General features: G+C 39.5%; 1 protein-coding gene across 2 annotated transcripts in view; it reads right to left on the reverse strand.

Annotated features, from left to right (window-relative positions):
• The window catches only part of SOBP (sine oculis binding protein homolog), a 133,839-nt gene extending 112,636 nt beyond the window's left edge, over positions 1-21,203 (reverse strand). For both annotated transcript variants that reach the window (XM_024202612.1, XM_024202611.1), the window contains exons 1-3: positions 20,742-21,203; positions 10,947-11,085; positions 8,784-8,969 (exon numbers count right to left, since the gene is read on the reverse strand). In XM_024202612.1, the coding sequence (XP_024058380.1) occupies positions 8,784-8,969; positions 10,947-11,085; positions 20,742-20,837 (421 nt within the window). In that variant the 5' untranslated portion in view covers positions 20,838-21,203. The remainder of the gene's footprint in view (positions 1-8,783; positions 8,970-10,946; positions 11,086-20,741) is intronic.
• Between the last annotated feature and the right edge of the window lie 398 nt (positions 21,204-21,601).

Raw genomic sequence — 21,601 nt, forward strand, 5'->3', positions numbered from 1 at the left:
GACCACTTGTGCAAAATATGCTATCCTGGCAAAACCACAATATTGCCAGTATGACTGCGTCTACACTTGTGGCTTTTGTGAGTACAGCTCTGTTGGTCAGGAATCACACCTCATAGCACCCCTGACTGACACAGGTATGATGGTAATGTCTGTAGTGCAGATCTGGCCTTCATATCATATTTTACAGTTGGTAAGACAAAGATAAAGTTAATTTTGGAAACTCTTCAATTGTTTTGCCAATTCTGTATTATTCCCTTGGGGTCCATTCCTGCAAGGTGTTTATCACCTCCTTAGAGGTGCTGAGCTATCCCAATATACTTTACACTCAACATTTATCAAAGGTAATGACAGTATTCTCAGGCATCAGACAAGCAAGATTTAGCACAGAGAAAGTAAGTAGTAACAAGTGAGTTTTCAGCAGAACATCCACACTGTTTTCTATAAACACACCAGGTATTAAAACCACACATTTCTTTCATTTACTGCTCGAGATCTGAATTTCCAGCCTTTATTTTAGTGAGATCTCAGCTCTTAGGAAGAGTTATTCTGGGAGTTCCAATCTTGTGTTTTTCTGCCCCTGGGTTATGTCATTACATGTTGAAAGAGTGCTCCCTGCAACTGCTGCACAGATAGTGCTTATATACATCTCTTTATGGTTCTTAGCCTGTGTATTTTTCATAATGAACAATGCAATAAGCGCAGTATGTTTGCAGAGTTAAATCATGTTCCCAAAGGGAGCAGTTTGTATAACAAGATAAAATTATCATATTATAATAACTAAATATGCATCAGGCTAGAGCATGTTCAATTAATCATCAAAAGTTTGCACTGTCTCTTTAGGTCTTAATTAAGCAGAATGGTGTTGGGGATTTTGTATGGTTGGTTTTGTTTTTCCCTTCAAACCTATGTGAAGGAGCTATCGAAAATTGTCAATCTTAAAGCCACTAAGTAGCTGTTTTGGTGAATCCCTCTTATATGTAGTCATAATATTGGGGTGGGGGAGGAAGAAACAGAAAGTAACCAAGAACAATAAGAGTAAATCCTTTCCTTATAGCTCTAACCCATAATCCAGGTAAACAAGCAGGGCCTATTGTATTAGCAGGATGAATTCCCTAAAATTATGGTGCTAAATCCTGCTTGTTTTACCCACTGTTTATGACTACAACATTCTAATAATGTTATTTTAAGTTATCTGATCTGCACTTACACTAACTCTAGTTTCAAGAGTTTGGAGAAACTAAATGCAGTTAATGGCCCTGATCCTGCAATGAGCTCTGTGCAGGTGGTCCAAACAGTGGCGCTGGAACACTTTTAATAGTGGGGGTGCTGAAAGCCAGCCCCCTTGCACCGTCCGCCCTCCCACCCAGAGCTGGGGCCAGGAGCAGGGCCGTGTCTCTGGGAGGGAGGGACCTGGCCAGGAGTAAGGGGACTGAGGCTGGAGCCACAGCTGGGGGTGGGGATAGGGCCAGGAGTAGAGCCCCGGGAGTGCAGCCAGCAGCCGGGACCCCGCATAAAACCTGGGGGTGCTCCAGCACCCCACCCCACCCCCCACACCTAGCTCCCGTGCCTATGGGTCCAAAGGTTTTCATTTCATAAACTCCTTGAACCCCATTCAGCCTGGGAAATTTACAGCCTTCTAAGACTGTAAATTCTTTTAACCTTAACTGTTTTGCAAGAAGAGTTTCTAAACTGGATAGGGCTATGCAGTTCAGGCACTGAAAGGGTTATGTCTGGAGAAATAATGTATGGGACCTGGAACTTAAAAGGTTACATCTGCAGGGACTGAGTAAACTATAGAAGTGGTGTCTGTGCTCCAGCACTGAAAGGGTTACACCTGGATGAAATGGTTAGGGGAAGCTGTACCTGTGATCTGGTACAGAAAGAGCTACACCTTCAGATAAACCAATGGGAAGAATAGGAGGGGAGCCATGAACTTTGGCATTCCCTGTCCTTCCTGAGATCCTCTCTTCAGGCCTGTTTCCTAGCCTTCCAGGCTCCGTCCCACTCAAGCCTTTCTCTGTTTTCCTATTCTTTCTCTCCTCGATGCTCCACCTACAAGCCAGAGACTTGCCCTTTAAAGGAATTTGGAGCCTACCTACCTTTAATGAGCACAAGAAATCTCCTGCTGCATCCTATTAGCCCCTAGCTGGGAGAGAACCATGAATTTTATTTAATTCACTAGGGCACACAGTCAACCTTTTTACCCTTTTTCAAGACTATTTTTTGCAATGAAAGGGGAAAAACCTTATTTTTTTAAAGAATGAAATCTTAGATTCTCTAGCATCTGAAGTGTTAAAATCAAACTTTATCAGCTGTACTGGGACCTGCCAGAATATGCATAATGGTTAATTCTGGAGTTCTCCAACCCTAAAACTCTAGCTTTCCATTGCAGACAATCAAATAAAATCAATTTGGATTTTACATACCAAGCAACTTTTGAGATAAAATACTCCCTAGTCAGACTCCTCCAAAATAATTTTTCAAACTCATATGTTTAAAACGTCTTGTCTGACTAACCTCAATTTAAAAAAAAAAAAAAAATCTGGAGGTTTTTCTAGGACATCCATCACCACCATATCCAAGCACTGATCTTGTGACTAGATGACATGCTTGACAAATTTCAGGTGTTGAAAGCAGCATTATAAAACAGTTATAAGAGGGAAATCAGAAAAATGGCTTGTAATGGAAAGCTTGTTAAAACTGTAGCTGTGGAATCACTACAGTGACTCTATGATGCTTCCTTTTGAAAGTCAATCTCTTGAAGTAGGCAAAATGGTAAAAAGATTGGTAAAATGGAGTATCCCAGTTCTTTTAAAAGTTGTTTTGGGAAACCACTGCTTCCCTCTATTTTCTATGCCTGAGTTACGAGGCATATTCTCATATATAGCTCAATCAGAGCTAAATGTATAACACAAATGTATACTGGCATGTGGGCAGGATTTAAGCATGCAAGCACATAGGCACAGATTACAAGAGGAGTGTGGGAACTTCCTTCTTATTCATCACATGCTATTACAGTGCACGTGTGGACTTCACGATTTTCTTTCTGGCACAAAGAAAAAACACTCTGCTGACCAAAGAGAGCAAAAAGCATTGACAAGGTGCTGGAAGTCGAGAAGACTGGCAACTAGTGGCATCTTAAAACAACATCAAAACAACCTATTATCACGGTAAGCTAGATAATTGTATCTGAAAAAATGAATGTGGATAAATAACAAATAGACACATATAAAAGCTACATTAACGCTACTGGACAGTACACATGTACCACATGGAAATGGTGAAAAAATTCAAGCGGGAACAGGATGCCTGTTCACCCTAAAGGAATATTAGTTCTAAAATACAAAGGAGGTGAAAACCAGCAATGGTAGCAGACAGGTACAAATGTCCAGTGTTGGCCCATGGACAAAATAGCCTAACAAACTCCATCAACACAGTCCTTCCAAATACACACACAATCTGCAGAGACACTGAGTCATTTTGCAACCTTTTTCGATCAGCCTCAGGAGCCCAGAGAAGCCTTTGGTTAATTCCTTTCATTCATACAGAAAAGAAAACAGATGAATGGACTACAATAATTTCAAACAAAGAAAACAAGAGGAGACGACGTCAAGTAGTAAGCACAAGAAGAATCATGTTTGTGGAATTGTTAGAAAGTTAAACCTGCAATAGGAAAAATAGTAAAACATTGCTCAGATAAGTGTCAAATGAAATCAGAAGAGGGAATAAGAGTTGGAAAATAATGATCTGGGAGCCAGAGTATACTAACATTGAAACCACCTCAGTATATAAAATTAGGGCTAGTCCTGCAGCCGTTATTTAAGCAAAACTGCCATTAAGCTGTGCCTGAATAAGGACGGAAGGATTGGGAATACAGTAATGGGACCATGGGGAATTTAGATAGGTAATCTTGAAGTTAATTTTTACAACCAAGTTTATAAACCCTGGATAGAAAGCATTTTAAAATTCATCCATTACTTCTAAATTCTTCCTATAGCATTTGAATCTTGATAATTTTTACAGCACACATTTCTAGAGAGTCCTTAGGGCTAGAACTAATGTCTACTTTTATGCATTGCAGGTACTCTGTTATAATAATAATGAGTCTGAGTTACCTAAGTGCACTTGTAACAAAACTGTAAACTTCCATTCAAATATCCAGCTCTGATAAAGGATATAGCTCATTTCTTTCTATAAAATACCTCTCTTAGTTATTCATCTTAGCATTCAAACATAACATTTCCTTCTTCCAAGTTTTCATAATTTTTTTTCAAATATACAGTTTTATAATCCGATTTAATGTCACTTCCAAAATCTAAACATGCTTACTTTACAGGACCCAGATATTAGAAATGCTTTTGTTTGGCCTCAGGAGACCTTATCTCCTTCACTCTGGTATTCTTTGGGCCACAATAATAGTAATAACAGTTTTGTAGGGTCAGACATTATACATCACACTTTTTTTTAAATGCCTTGATTGTTGCAAACCTTTCAGTGCAACAGCAGTCCTTATCATTTTGAAATTACCAAGTGAAGAAATGTGGTGCAGAGGAACAGAGCTGGCACTGTTCAAGGGCTTGGAGGATTTAAGATCCCTCCCAAAAAAATATAAACTATCGTGGGGGGGGAGGGGGAGGGTTGAATAGGAGATCATTTTATCCCTGTATTTTTGCCCTTTGGATGCTAGGTCAGCTCAGAAGCAGTCCTCCTTCCCTTTCACTGCTCCCCTTGACGACTGCTTCCCCACTCAGTGCAGCATAGCAGGGAGCCAGCTGTTGTTTGAGCAGAGTCAAAGCTACTTAAAATAACTGATTTATTCTGTAAACCAGAGGCACAGAGAAGAGGGTGGGGGAAGGAACGTTATTCCCTGCACCCCTGTGCATGCCCCAGGCACAATGGCAGTCCTTCTGCTCCCCTGCTGCTGCACCCCTTCCCGAAAGGGCCAAGACTCTGCCCCCCTCCCTCATATAGCCAGCCCCACATGGACTGGTTGGCAGCACACACTGCACCCAATACAAGGGGTGGCACAGTGGCAACGTTCCCCTTTTCTTGTGGAGCAATTGTGCTTCCAAAAGCTCCCTTTGGGGTGGGGCATCTCCGCATCTCCATTTGGGCTATGATGCCAGGCAATAAGGATCCAATCCAACGTCCACTGAAATCAATGGAAAGGTTCCTACAGAATTCAATGGGTTTGGGATTGAATCCAAACTGAGGACGTAATCTAACAGGAAATGTTGATGTTGCCAACATATACACACAACTAAAGTGATGGTTCTTTACTTGGCCAGAATTCCATATCTGAGACATGAGGAGCTGCAGTTGGAGAACTGTTGAAGGGCCCTACCCTTTAGATTGAGAGTCAAAGGAAGTTTTAGATGTACAAGGAATGCTGTAAATGACAATAAAAGTGACAGCAAAAAACACTTGAGGATGCAACTCTGGCACCTATAAGCTAAATACTAGACTAAAGCAATGTCATAGTAATAGGACTTGGTTGTGTTTGGCTGTAGTGGAACAATTCAGGGTGAGACACAATTGGGATCCTCAAGCTGTTCAGAGTGGCCCACAGAAGAAGCATTGGGGGTTTAGTACTCCATCAGTCCTATAGAGGCACAGAGAGTTAATGCTCCCCACTGTGAGGACCTTGAGAGGGAGACAGCCAAAGAGAACATCTGGTATGACTAGAGTACCTGAAACAGTGAAATCTCTACAAGTGAAGAGCCAGTGGGAAGGAAATGTGTTCTCTCCTGCATTTTGGGGCCAGACTCTGCAACCCCTACTCATGTGAATAATCCTATTAGCTGAAGGTGAGAAAATACTATTCAGGGTGTGACTAAAGACTGCAGAATACAGGTTAGTATGTTAATACATTAAATACTAGCATCATGGTTCCAGTACAAATATTATTCTTTTTCTGTAATGTTGCTGGCTGCTATACCTTGTTCCTTGTTATTTTGACATCATTTGTTATTGTGTAGAAATAAATTCTCTTTTCCTTTTACATTGCTCTGTGGAACACAAGATTTTTCTAAGGCTAGGTAGAAGTAATTTTATTATTGGTATCATGTTGTTTCAATATGCTGTACTTGGGACTAACTTGAAACATCATTCAGAAGCTGCAGCTGGCACAAAATGCAGCTACCCACCTGTTTGGGGACATTAGCCACAAGAAGCATATTGCACCACTTCTCTCAAGACTGCACTCACTTACTGTTTGCTTCCAGGTGCAATTTAAGTTCTTGATGTTGATCTACAAAGCCTGTATGATTTGGGTGCTGGCTGAGTCTGTTTCTTTTCTAACATGCTTCCACAGCAGATCAGGTCAGTTGGGGTATTCTTGATAATAGTGTCTAGAATTAAATGTCTCGGGGAAGAGTATTCTCAGTGAAGGGCCATCAACTCGGGAATTTTCAGTTTTGTACATGCACATTTGTTTCTGGGGTAAAATTTTAAAAGCACCTAGAATTTTATTAAGTTCATATTAAAAGTTGAACAGTTGAGAGGTGAGGTGAATTTGGGCAGTCTATTTAAAACTCTTTGGGTTTTCATTTGGTTTAAAAAAAAATCATATTTATTGCACAGTGACACTTGGGAGAAAAGATAACTTTGTTACATATTCAATACTCCAGCCCCTTCAGATAGTGTAAGAGCTCATGATACACTTCTCCAAGACACCCAAAAGTTCTCAAACAGGAACATGAAAGATCAGACTTGGCATCATAATATTTGTAAGGCAAAAAAGGTTAAAAAAAAAATTGAGAAAATACCTTAAAAAAAACCCAACCTTCAGATCTTATTTATACATCATAAAGTACCAAAAGCATGGTGGGAGGAACAATTTTAAAAAATACTTTGAAGGTCAGTTTTATTGGTGGACTCTGGAACACACTTGGTAAGTGGATGGGGGAAGAGCAGAAATAAATCTGCTTGGCCAGTATTTTCCTGTGTCCCCATTGCTATGGTTGAGGTTATTTGTTTTTCGATGGCATAGTCTATCTTTTCCTGCTTGATTGCTGTTATTTAAATTCATCAATTATGACAGCATGTACAATTCATGTCATAGCCCTGTGTTATAATAACATAATAGTGTTGCCACAAAATTCAGCATTATGACTTCAGTCTTGAATCAAATTGAAAGAGAAGATTGCCTGGGAAATACAAGCCCTTGATTAAATGTTCAGGGGCAGATTAACCCCATTTTAAGATTCAGCCCATATGGCTGAGATCTTTTGCTGTGCAAAGGCTGAAGGAGCGGGCCCAAATAGCTCTGGTAATTAGATAATTGTACAAAATATATGGAAAATTTTCGGCAAGGAGAATAGATTTAGTAATATGTTTGAATTTTTTTCAAAATATTAAAATACCCTCTAATACTAAAAATGAAATGGCAATAAAATAATTCAGGAGACCAACTGTCAGCTTCCTGTCAAATAAAATATTAACACAAAAATAGATATGTATTTTAAATTCAACTTTTGTAAATGTGTTGAAGTGTAGAGAAGGCCATTCCACACTTGGCCCCTGATCCTGCAAGCTGCTCTGCCCAGTGTCAGAGGGGCTCTGTATGGGTGCAGGAATCCATTGCATGACTGGGACCTTAATAATTAAATACATCACCATGTTCCTGAATTCTCTAATAGAGAAATAGTGATGTTCTTTGATACATATTTAGTACATTCTAGGTCCAGTTCTACCCCCAGTGACGTTAACCCAGTTCAACAACACTCCCAGTAACTTCAATGGAAGCAGGATTGAGCCTGCTGCTATATAAATTCACCAATTATTGCAGTGTGTTCAACAGTAAATAATAACAGCAATTATATACACTAGTGTAGCCATAACAGTTACTTTAGCAGATAACAGTAAACAGCATGCAGTGTGGAATAAATAATTTCTCAAACTAACTCTGAGAAAATTCATGTTGGAAAAATTGCTCCAGATAAGAATTTCATGGAATTTTTAAAATATTTCAGTACAATCTCTAGGGATAGCGTTTGCATCATATAAAATCCCCAAAGGACAATGGTCCAGAATTTCAATGAGAACTGAGACAGTCTTCCTGGGATGAGCTTGTTAGCCTGATACAAGGACATGTGATATTGATTTGACTATTTGTTTGTTTAGTTGTATGCTTTGTGGACCTTGTTTATAATCTAATCATCTTCCATCAATTTATGTAAAGACTTTTTTCATAGAAGAAAATCATTTGTTTAAAACAGATATTGTTGAATATCTAAGGATAGAACAAGAAGCAATGGCCTTAAACTGCAGCAAGGGAGGTTTAGGTTGGATATTAGGAAAAAGTTCCTAACTGTCAGGGTGTTTAAACACTGGAATAAATTGCCTAGGGAGGTTGTGGAATCTCCATCTCTGGAGATATTTAAGAGTAGGTTAGATAAATGTCTGTCAGGGATGGTCTAGATAGTATTTGGTCCTGCCATGAGGGCAGGGGACTGGACTCGATAATCTCTCGAGGTCCCTTCCAGTCCTAGAATCTATGAATCTATGAATTGCTGAGACAGTATAATTCAACTTCCAGAGTTTCACAAGCAGTATAAATAGGTACAGAATTTTGCCTGCCATGATACTGACAAGAATTTTACAATAATACTAGCAAATAAAGTCACTCTGCTGCTTCCTACCTAAGGATCCTTATAAGTCTACTGTGACAGCCTTTCAAAAAAATTAAATTAAACCTTTTACAAATGAGCCACAATCTAACAAGGTCAGAATAGCTATCTATGATAGTTATAATTCTTTAAAATGTTTGTTATGTGATTTACCTGCTGGTGGCTTTATGAAAGGTGGTGGAATTAATGGTACAATAATGGGTACATTCCCATGATCTTTTGACCCTGCTGGTGAGTCTGAAAGTCCATTTCCTGTGGCAAGCCCTGGATAGCTTGTGTTTATATTGTATGGTGAAATAACACTGTCCTCAGGTAATTTTGGTTTTGGCAAAGAATTTTCTGTAAAAGAAAAAGAACAAATCATACAGTATGGCAGAAGTGTTGCTTAGGTGCCCCTACATATTTTCACCAATCTGATGTAATTTTTTTCTAAAACAAAAAGAGCAAACAATAAAAATGAAAATATTTTCTCCTTCAAAAGCCTCTACCACGTTCCAGCAAAATTTTAAAAACTGCATTAAACTTTGCTGTACTGTTTTAAAAAATCAGGCTCTCTTTCTTTTACATGGCCTGAGTATGCCCAATTTATTCAGTGACATCACACTCCACTGTCTTTGATATCAATTATTTTCATGGCAGTGAATTGTGATGTCACACACTGGATTGTGGTGTCATCGGATGAATTATGCAAAAGGAGTAGACTGATTAAATAAGAGAACCTTTTATTCCACTCCAATAACTAGTAATAATGGAAAAGAAGATAAAGAAAATAACAAAAAAATTGAAATTTTAGAAAAATATTTGCTAAATTTTGTTATAATTGTAATTCTTTAATACAAAACCACACTTGAACTCTTATTTACAGGCATTTTTCTACTGTACTTTAACTCACTAAGGAACAGGATTTAATAAGATCCTAGAATAGCTCTTCCTCTTTTCACAACAAAAGCAAAGTACTTTTTCCCCCTAAAGACTCTGTAAGCCAAAGATTTCTACCTGGCACAGGTATTCAGCATCTTTGTTTGTATTATAAAACATATGACTTGTATCATGTGTTTATAATGATACATATGATCCTATCTATTTTACATGATGAGCAAAATACTATAAAGACTTATTCTTAAAATGTGCCACAAATTTGATTCCTCATAGATTGTGGCTGTAGAGAATCCCATGTAAGGTTTGTTTATTAAAATGTAAGAAGAAAATAAAATACATTGGAGCATAGGAACAAGTTATTTTAAAGATGGCTTACACATATTATATTTTAAATGGAATACAAATACTAATTACTGTATCAATAACATATACAACTAATGGCTGCAAACATTTAATGTCTATACAATTAAATTCTTTTATCTTACCTCTACTTTTTCCACCTTTTATCTAGCACCCTCTCCTCCAGTATTGGGCTCTTTGTTGCCAGTATTCATATCAAGCCCCACTGAATACAATGCTGCTGCATGCCACCATAAAGAAACCCCAGAGACTGGTGGCCATATATGCAGCGAAATGTTGCAGTTCAACAGTGCAAAGCCTCTGTAATTTCCTCTCTTTTACCTCAGCTTTGAGAAATTCTTGTTGGATAAGTCAAGATCCAGCAATTTTCTACTCTTTTACTCTGAAGAAATGTTCTTCTTTTCACTGTGATTGCAATTCCCTATCCATCTGGTGTGGCTGAAGAGTCAAAAGGTAGCAACTGAACTGCTGAACAAAAAGACTGAATCCCATTGTTTAGATTTTGAACAAATTTATATACAGTACATGAAGGACCAGATATGCTGACCCCAAACAAGCTCCGCCCCTTAAGCCTTTCTAATGCACTTTCAGGAAATAATATATTAAAATAAAAAACATTATTAAGTTAACCTTTATAAATACTACTCATAGCTCTTCCATACATTCTGCACATTCTAGTTCAACATCTGACCTTATCAAAAGCCTCAGCCCAACAATTTTGTCAGAAGGAAGGTTCATTAGACCCAGACTGCTAAGAAAACATTTCCACATTTCCTTTAAAAAAAAAAAAAATACTTGTTGGCAGCTCCTTGGAATCTTGGGTGCATGAGTTTCAATTGGCTCAAAAAATGTTACTGTTGGAGATACATTAGTAAGGGCATATTAGCTGCTATGTTGTTAAATGTTGTACACTTGTATTCTATTGCTTTCTGCTTACTGGAAGGCACTGTCAGAGATGTATATTTAAATCAGCCACAGAATAAGCAACAAAACATGAATCCCAGTGCAAGCCATTTCTGGCAGGTTGCGATAGTTAATCCTTCTTTGCATGAACAAAGGAACATTAAATGTCATTACCTTTGAGAACAGAAATGTGCTGCCGGCTCTCCCCATCTGCAGAGTAGTTCCTGAATTCAATATCTTCTCCATCTTTCAATTCAACCTTATCATAACCATACCAGCCCAGGAGCTCATTCATAGTGTTTTCTGCAAAGTTCTGAAAGAGAAGAATTGCCTACTTATTTATGTAATCAATAATCATTTGGAACGAAGAGATGAATGCATAAATTGAATTCTATTTGCAGTGTACCATGAACTGCCAAGTTTGTTCCACCTCCTCCAGACTAATGTTCATTTTTCAAATCTAGTATATAATATGTAATGCATTTAAATCTCAGTGATACACATAATTATGACAGACCTTTATTTTATTGTAATTTAAAGAAAATAAGGAAAAAAGAGGATTGTTTATGATTTTTGCTCAGGACTTGGAAGTCAGTTATGTTTTTAGAATATATTATTCACAAAAGTTTGTCTCATGCTATCATAAAATATTTAACATTACAGCAGAAAAAACAAAGATTTTTTTTCAGCAATCAATCTCACTATGCTACAGCCATTTCAACTGAAATAAATTACTGACCCTGGTACAATTCGTGAAGGTGGGTAAGCAGCAGATTGAATAAAATCACAATAAACATTTTTTTAAATTAAATTCCCCCTGAAATGTCGAAATCCCCAAAACAGCAGTATTATGCTAGGGCATCAGAACCAGAAAACGAAATTGACTAGAAACTGAAAGTGAAACTAAATAAACCAAGTTTGCTCAAAATGTAGCCTCTGAACTGATTGGGTCCATGGATCCTGCCCTGAAGTACAGCCTTGCAAATGCAGCCTTCCATTGGTTTCCTACACTGCAACTATGGAAACACAGCCCTGAAAGACCAACCTAACAGGATAGAATCCAGATGCCAGACTCGATCCTAACTTAAACCTCAATTAACTTCAGTAGCTCCAGTGGATGCTTTGTTGATGAACTCAACCATTGAGTACTGTAATTTCTAATCACTTGTCAGGGAATATGTAAATAAAGACTGTAGGCATTTATTCTTTACTTTTAAAATGAAAATAAATCTATCTACAAATTAGTTGCAGCCTTTAGGATCCAGCCAAGATGATAGTAATGGCCCACACTGTCACAAAGGTTAAGTAACTCTAGACAAATTGAACCAGCCTAGTTTCACTATCCAAGCTGAGTGAAGTGCAAAAAGTAAACAGCGACATGGTGAAAAGTAAATGTGATTTTAAAATTCTATTAATTTTAATAAAGCCAAAGGCCTGATCCTATTTCTAGTGAAGTCAACTGTTCTTTTGCTATTAATTTCAATGGAAGTAGGATTTGGTCCTATGTTATTGGCAACATGAGTGAAGAATCTTTTAAAAATATTATTTTTAAAAGTCCCTTTGATTAAAAACAACTCAAAATTAATTTATTGTATTTATTTTGATTATTATATTTTAATATTAGTATTGTTGTAGCACCTAAAGACCAGGGCTCCATTGTGCTATGCGGTCACTGCCTCAAAGAGCTTACAGTCAAAGTCTGGAAGCACCTGCTTGCTTTTTTCCATGCTGCCTCTCTTGGAAGGGGATCCCCGTAATTAGTCACAAAGCACCTCATTATCCTCCTTCAAATCTTTTCTTAAGATTCTATTTTTCCATGATGGCTGCAAAAAAAACTGACAATGACTGGACTGCAGGTGTGCTGATACCACTGTCGATCATGCTGACCAATATTGTCTCATTGTTTCCTTGTACTCCCTTGTCTGCTTGTATCCATCTGTTGTTTCTTATCTTAGACTCCCCAAAGAGCTTACAAACTATGTCTTTGTGTTCTGTTTGTAGAGCACTTACCACAATGGGGTCCTGGTCCGTGGTTCTAAGGGCTACAGTAATACAGATAAGTAATAACCATAATAATAAAGTTTAAGATGGTGTGAATGTGACAAACAAAGCACAAGGAAACAAAAAGAGAGTTATGAATAATCAGCAGTCACAGCACAGCAATTGTCTAATCATTGTCAAGTGTTCTCTAGGCATTATGATATGGGTGGGTTTTAAGGAGAAATGTAAAGGAGGATAATGTAGTGACCTGGTGGATTTTACAGGGGTTAGCATGGGGGACAGCATGATGGTACTCTTCTGAAAATCTGACAAATGGACAATCAATGGTGAAGCAAATGTGGGGGTCTTATGTCTCTATAGCATAAAAGAAATGATAGTTAAGGTAAGAATAGACCATAATGGGCCTTAAAAATGAAGACAGGTAGTTTGTGCTTGATGCAATAGAGAAGGGGGAGTCAGTGGAGGGATGCAATGAGGTGGATAACATGGTCAAAGTGATGAGCCACAAAGATTATTTTTCCTGCAGCAGCAAGATGTAGGCACAATTGGATGTGTGGGTCTAGAAAGAGGGCTGAGTCAAAGATGGCACCTTGTTTATAGGCCTGAGTAATAGGGAGGAGGAAGCGGTGGTGTCTGAGTGACAGTGACTAAGAAAGGAGTAAGAGGGAAGGTTTTGGGGAAGAATCAAGAGCTCAGTTTTGCCCATGTTAAGCCTGAGTTGTGTCCTCAGAGATACCTGTCCAACAGAAGACTGAAAAGTCAATATAGTAAAATCTGGGTTATGGTGAGTGCCAAACCTTTGAATACTTCTGGATGATTGGGCAACAAAATGGCAGATGAAATTCAGTGTTGATCAATGCAATGTAATGCACTTTGGAAAACATAATCCCAAGTACACATACAAAATGCTGGGGTCTAAATTAGTTGTTACCACTCAAGAAAAAGATCTTGGAGTCATTGTGGATACTTCTCTGAAAACATCCACTCAATCATGTGCAGTGTTAGTCAAAAGCACTACCAGAATGTTAGGAACCATTAGGAAAGGAATAGATAGTAAAACAGAAAATATCATAATACCACTATATAAATTCATAGTATACCCACACCTTGAGTACTGCATGCAGTTCTGATCACCCCATCTCATGAAAGATATGTTAGAATTGAAAAAGGTACAGGGAAGGTCGACAAAAATGATTAAGGGGAGACATTAATAAGGAGAGATTTAAAAGACTGGGACTTTTCAGCTTGGAAAAGAGATGACTAAGAGGAAATATGGTAGAAGTGTATAAAATTGTGACTAGTGTAGAGAAAGTGAATGAGGACATGTTATTTACTTCTTCACACAACACAAGTACCAGGGATCACCCAATGAAACTATTAGGCAGCAGGTTTAAAACAAACAAAAGGAAGTATTCAAACAAAGCACAGACAACCTGTGGAATTCATTGCCAGGGGATGTTAGGAAGGCCAAAACTATAACAGGGTTCAAAAAAGAACTAGATAAGTTCATGGAGGATAGATCCATCAATGGCTAGTAGCCAAAATAGTCAGGGATGCAACCCCATGCTCTGGGTGTCCCTAGCCTTTGATTGCCAGAAGCTGATAGTGGATGACGGGATGGATCGCTCAAAGTTTGCCTGTTCTGTTAATTCTCGCTAAAGCACCTGGCATTGGCTACTGTCAGAAGACAGGACACTGGACTACATGGACCATTGGTCTGACCCAGTATGGCTGTTCTTATGTTCTGATGCACTGGAAAATCACAAAAATATGGGCCGGAGTACATAATGAATAGCTATATCTTGTGGTGGTTTTCTGTGACCTGTAGTGTTTAAATTATAATGTTTTGCACTCCTGTAGCACATTCATCTGAGGTTCTCAAAGAGATATTCTAAATATTATGGTGCCAGAATAAAGGCTGTGTAATCAGACTTTATCCCGATGCAGTATGGTGGGTAAGAGGGAGTGGAGATAAAATCCATCCTCCACTCAGGATGAGTCTCTGGCGATGCACCAATGGTTTCTACTTCAGTCTATGGGCCAAACAGTGGAAACAGAGCTTCTACCCCATTTGTTCAGGGTGATAGGGCCACTGGATCCATATATAATAGATACAGGGGCCACGCTCCTAACCCACTCAATTGATAATCTCCACAGTGATCTATGTCAAAGCAGGACAAAGACCTACCTTCTGGTGTGGGGGGAGGGGGAGCAGAGGCCCTTTGCTTGGCTGCTCTGCCAGCATGCCCAACTGTCTGGCCCCATTGGGAGGCTGGAGTGGTCTAGAGGACCTCATGCAGGTCCTCCACACCAGGATGTCATTCATTAATCAATTGGGTCCCCAATCAATCAATTATGCAATATTAGCATGGACCCCAAAGACTATGTGGAGACCTATTGAACCCCACTGGAGTTCTGCACTGGTGCAGATCACTGTGCTAGCACATTTGATTGCAAGACTGGGGCCTTACACTTCACAAAACCCCGCTGAGATAGGGAATCATGATAATATTCATTTCACATATGGGTAAATTGAGGTACAAAGCGGCTAACTAATACCCGTGGTAACGCAATAAATCAGTGACAGAGCTGAGAGTAAGAACTCAGAACTCCTGACTCTATGTCCCTCCATACTCAGACCACTAGACAATGCTCATTTTTTGGTCATGGCCTACTCCATATATCTATTATCCCAAGTCGTTGATAATCTCTTGAGCTGTATTTCCTAGTGCATTGAAAGAATCAATTAAATCCCACAGAATGGCTAAAGTGAAATCTCCTGGATTATGTTAGCTGACAATGTAGGTGTGCAGCTGTGTGCTATCACATCTGCTTAACTGCCAAGGAATTTACTAAGATTTGCAACAGACTCATCTTTGCCAAAGAAATTGGCCTTAAAATGCTGTAGTATTCCAGAAGCCCTTGGTTATGTAATAACAATACCCTAAAGTCTTCAGCTCCTAATATACATATCTTCTTTTTTGCCCCTTGTGAGTCCAAAGCCACATATTGCAATTCTGCAGTGATTTGATTGCATGTTCTAACGGGATCATTTCTTTATTCTTGTACCACACAGAAATCTCCCTCTTCAAAAAACTGTATCATTATGTTAGATTGTAATTTGAAGTGAATTTACTTCTCATTCATAGGAAGAGGGAAGAAGATTTTATGGATCTGAATGTCTGTGATTTCTTTTATGAGACTAACGATATGAGGCAACAGAAATCTTATCTCCATTAACATTGATTCCCTTTACAGGATTCATTTCATTGTAATCACATACCTAAGGTTTGACCTTACTTCACAGAGTACAGTTTTCCCAAATTTTTACTAATGGATATATTTTAAAACAAAATGGTGTTTTTCCTTCAATTTTATCTATTTTTTCTCTCCTTCTCTATGAACCTTATTCACAGTGACTGTCCTGGCTTCATAGAGTGAGGCCTGGCAAAGACAGAGGCAGGAAACACAAAAGAGAATGAGTCTGTCAGACTAATTTTCTTCTAGTTTTTACTGTTGAATGTTTATTTCAGATTTTGGAGGAAGCAGAGTGGCTCCATTCCATTTCCTTGCATGAATGACCCACCAGATATACAGCACTGAGGATTCACCTCAGGTATATAAAGGAAATTAAAATGTGTGTATATTCACCACATGAACTTGATCACTTTTCTTCCAGTCCACATTTTCTCTGCTCATTTGCATTGCCACCATTTTGAATATTATGCTGTCAATAAGTAAATTTTCCTGACCTTTCTTTAATTTCCTTTTTTCTCACTCAGCCACCCCTTTATTAGTGTTGTAAGGTGGAATTTATCAACCTCATTTGTATAAACAGTTAATACACAGACCTGTTACTCCATTAAAGAGGATAGGTGCAGGTCTCTCATGCAGATAATACAATTCACTCTGTAGATATCTCATAAATCTATTTCCATGAAAATGGTATAGTAACAGTGCCCTGGAATAGTACAATTGATAGAGGCTATCTGATTTTACTTTTACAAACACATTTTTTGCTTTTCAGGAGAGAAGGAAGGAGTTTCCCCTAGAACTTTTTTAATATTTACCCTTATCTGGCTCATTTCAAATGCAGTCAGCGCTGCAGTGTCTGTTACCTTTTGACAGTGGTCCTTTTAAATACGGGGAATATTAAAACACTAAATTGAAGTATCTTTTGATGAGTTTACTGTTAACCTATAATAGATGTCTTAAGCTCTAGGCATCAGGAAGGAAGTCCAGTTTTAGGTACAAATTACTTATTGAGAATATTTATAGATGGTAAACTCCTAGGACACATGGAGGCAGCTCTCTGAAATTATAACACAAATTAATCGCTAACTTTGCAATTGACAAAAAATCTAAACATGTAGATAAATTGTCTTGTTTGTTTACCAGAGCTTCCAGCACACTATGCTTGATGCAATCACATTAATTTATTCTAGCAAATTTAATAAAATATATTTCAAATCACTTTTTTCACATTCTTAAGTTTTCCTGCTACCCCCAGTAGTATAGCACATGAAAGTAAGTCTGGGTAGAGGGAATATATGGGGAGGGGAGGAAAGAATGAGGTATAGAGCTGTACCAAGTCTTTAGAGACTAATGTATTGATTAGGCTGTAACAATTAAACTAGTTTTTAAAAGTGTCAGATTGCCTTGATTACATTATATTCCTGAATAGAATACATGTTGTATTATTCATAATAGTCACTGAAAAGTACCAAAGTGATAAATGACACTGACTTAGTTTCAGAATAACAATTTGTTGGCATATGAACACCCATCTCTGAAGAGAAGTAGAAAGTATAATCTGAGGGGGGAAAAGAGAATATAAGAAAGAAGGACAGAAAAATAAATCAGGGAAAAGAGAGAAACTGTGAAGGTCACAGGGAAACAAAACACTTCTATCTGAATATTTTTTAATTGAAACGTAATATAGGGAAACTATGCAGAGTCATGTATTTTTTGCACACAATGTTGTATCAAATTTAAATTTGTTACAACCGTCATGTACATTGGGCTAGGGATAACAAAAATGTAACTTAATAACTGGCATAATGAAACAGCAAGCAACACGAGTTTCCAATCAAATTAAAACTGAGCTGGAAGTAACATTACTGATGCAACCTATGAAAACGGAGCAGTTTGGGGTTAGTGATCATTCTTGAGTAAATATGTGACTATATCAAACAGCAAATCATGAAGGAAGTCTTTGTGATGAGGTAATTTTATTGCTCATTCATAGTGCCTTGCATTTGCTGAACTTAAAATAGACACTTGTACCAATGGCCTTTTTATTACCCGAAGAAAAAAATCACATATACACCAGTCCTTTTTCTTTCTGCTAGCAAAGGGAAGCAATTTGATCCAACGTGGGCTGAAACCCGAGTAGGTCACTGTACACCATGATAAAATTCCCTAATCCCTGAGCCAAATTTCCCTGAGGGGGCCCTCCTACTACTCCTTCACTTTCCAAGCTGACTTTTCCATTCCCTCTCTCGTCTTTTCCTCCCCTTCATCTCTTTCATTTCCCCTACCTTGAAGCCTTGATATCTGATCTGCTGCTGGTACTCAGGTTACAGTTTTTACAGCTTAGGCTGTCTATTGCTGTATACATTCCTTTCTTTCTGCTCTGCCGTGATTACTTACCAGAGCTTATTTTACACTGGTCCAGATGAAAGCAGTTCAGATGAAGGGAAACAGTCAGGCTGTTTGAACATTATAGATATGAACCTACAAAAGGGCACATTGTGCTCTCTATGACATTTTGTTGCACACATTTTATACAGTGTAACCAATATATGTTACTGTACTCTTCAGGTTTATGAAAAAAGAACCTAGAACAGATTTTTATTAAATGCAAAAATATATCGGGAAAGACAATGAACCCTCCCACAGTTTTTAACATTCTAAACAGCACAAATATGCAAACTTCTTAAGTTTTTTCTTTGATTATAGTTAGACGATTATAAGAACCAACTGCTCTTACTAAAAATGTGGTCTCCTAGCTCAATAGCTTAATTTGCACTACTAGGTGATCTGTGCTTTGTGAAAGCTACTGCCAACCTTTACCTTACCCCAGCTCAGAAAAAAAAAGAATCTGTTCTAAATTCCAATCATATCAGCATATAACTTGTGATTTAATTATTAATACAGTTAAAATCCTGAGGTTTGTAACGTTAAACAGTAAACAATGATTACAAAAGCGAAACTCTACATCAAGGTTAATTCCAATCCTTAATACCAAAGCAATAGTTTAAAATTGTGTAATTTTTCTCCTTCACACAATGTTGTTTTTGTTTCTTCCTCACCATTTCAGACAAACATCTGTTATACTGTAGAAGAACAACTATCTCCCAAACCACTGAGTGTGCCTGCAGCCAAAGTAAACAAAACAAACCCAGAGGATCCAGCACAGTCAGCCTTTATATCCAGCCAGGATAACATTTCACATGTTTTGATTAAAATTAACTAATTTGTAATTCTAGAACCTATGAAACTTAAAAACTGCACTCCATATATATCGCATTAAGTGGTGTTTTAAAATGTGATAGATTTGTGCAGCTCCCAAAACTATGTGATTATGAGGAGCAATTACTGTTACTATCCACAGCCTTTAGAAAGTCCCATCTGAAAATAGGAAGTGTCACAAATCTCTCAAAGAAACAATAACGCTCTCTGGGGGTGGAATCTAGAGTGGTTTGCCCTGGATATCAGTGGCAACTCTTTATTATCAGTTAGCCCTTATTTTGTTCATATCACTAATACTACCCTAGTCCACAGTTCCAGGACACAGACAATATGGAAAAGAGAATGCCTACCTTAACCAGTAAAGAATATCTAGTCAAATTAGTAATGCAGTTTGAAGGGGGTGGGGGAGGAATTGTATCCAGCATTCCCCTTTAATACTGGGTGAAAATCAATGCTATATTATAAAATGTCTTGTTAATAGGTATGTTTCTATATATATAGAATGACATCTATAATGACATTTTCACAGCAATATTCCAGTGACATTCTATTTTAGTATAAATTACCCATTTAAATTAAATAATGGTAGTTTTATCATTATATAACAATTAAAACAATTGTTTTAATTTATACTTGCATTTTAAAAAAGTAAGTTCAGCTGAAGTCCTGCAATACGTGCTAGTTATGTATGACTCATGGGGAAAATACATCAGAGGTATAAAATAAATACAGGTCAGGGAATAGACATGGAAAATAAAGGCACAAAATAGGACAAGTCCAACCTAGAACTGCGACTTAATGCCAAAAGAAGTCCTGAAATGTGTTTTTGTGCAATCGCTCCCATTCTAACAGCTGGAGGGACAGCCTCCAGCGCTACCTCTGGAAAACAGCTGGATTGGCACAGTTTCCTATCAGATAGGAATAGACTCCAAACAATAAATAGACTCCTATCAACAACAGCCCCTCGGACAGCTCTCTTTCAACAGCACCTATGCTGCTTTGATTAACTGTGAAGTGAGGCATGTAGAACATAGGAGGAGCAAGGAATAAGGGGGGGGGGGAAGAGAGTCCCTGTCTCTAAGTCCAAAAATGATGTGCAGCTCAGACCATAACATTTCACTTTGACATTTTAATTACACGGTTGCAGCTGGCTACTGAAAAAGGAGAGAAAGCCAGTGTTGAAAAAACCCTCCCTCCTCCCCTAACTTCACAGCTTTCCGGCTAACCTGCGAGGATTGTAATAGAAAATGCACCCAAGGAGCCTAAAATCCCAAGGAGGGAGAGTTTAAAAAAAAAATCAAGCAATCAAAGGCGGTCAATGAGCTGGCTTTGCAGCCTGTGAATCCGGCTCTGTTTTCAGCCCAGGAGGCGGAGTTGAGACACATTCAGTGCATCCTACCAAAAAAATGACAAGAGATCCTTTCTTATTTCACTGCCCTGCCCGGTGGAGGAAGGGGGGCAGAGGCGCCCCCCTTCCCCCTCACAGGCACATACCTTCATCTCCTCGTTGATTTCCCTTTTCACCGGGTGAGCCGGCTTCCTGCTTCTTTTATTTTCGGGAGGTCTCCCTTCTTTCTCCATTTCTGCCATTTTTTGCGTCTGGCTGGTGGAGATGAAATGGCTGCTGGTGTCGTGGGGGGGCTGGGAAGCAGAAGTGGGGAGGGCGGCGGGGCTGGGCGGGGGTCGCTGGCTCAGCGGTGGAAGCTGGCGTGAGGGAGTGTCGGAGGCGAGAGCGGCGCGGGGAGGGTCAGGGATGCAGGCGGGCTGGAGGGTGGGTGATGCCCTGTGGAGTCAGCCATCTTCCGCCACTCCGGCTGCTGTCTGCATGGGCGAGCGAGGGAGAGCCTGGTGCGTGTGTTTGGGAGAGAGGGAGAGGGAGCGAGCGAGCGCGCCAGCCAGCCCCGCTCCTTCTGCGGAGCGGCTGGAGCCGAGGGGGTGGAAGGCGAGGGGGGTAGGACGGCCCCCGGCTCCGGGAGCGGGCGGAGCTTCCACGGCCACCGAATCCGCCGCGGCTCCGGCTCAGGCTCTGGGGGCTTCGCTCACGTCCCTGCTCATCAGCATCCCCCCGCCCCGCGCGGACCCCCGCCCGCCAGCCCGCCCTGCGCTCACACGCACACAGCCCGCCAGGGGAGGGGCAGGGGGCGCGCTCTGTCCCAGCCCATCCTCCCCCGCCGGGGCCAGAGCGCTGGGGCTGCTGCGAGGGCTCCTCCGAGACCCCCGCTTGCCAGCCTGAGCCGTGCCGCCGCCGCCGGGTGAGAGAGGCGCAGCAGTGGGGTCAGGACGGACATGGCCTGGGAGCGGTCGGGCTGGCTGGGCCGGCAGATGCTGCGTGTCCCCCTGCCCGGGCCCCGGCT

Source organism: Terrapene carolina, unplaced genomic scaffold (assembly GCF_002925995.2).
Source record: "Terrapene carolina triunguis isolate 2854851 unplaced genomic scaffold, T_m_triunguis-2.0 Scaffold42, whole genome shotgun sequence".
In the NCBI taxonomy this organism is placed as follows: domain Eukaryota; kingdom Metazoa; phylum Chordata; order Testudines; family Emydidae; genus Terrapene; species Terrapene triunguis.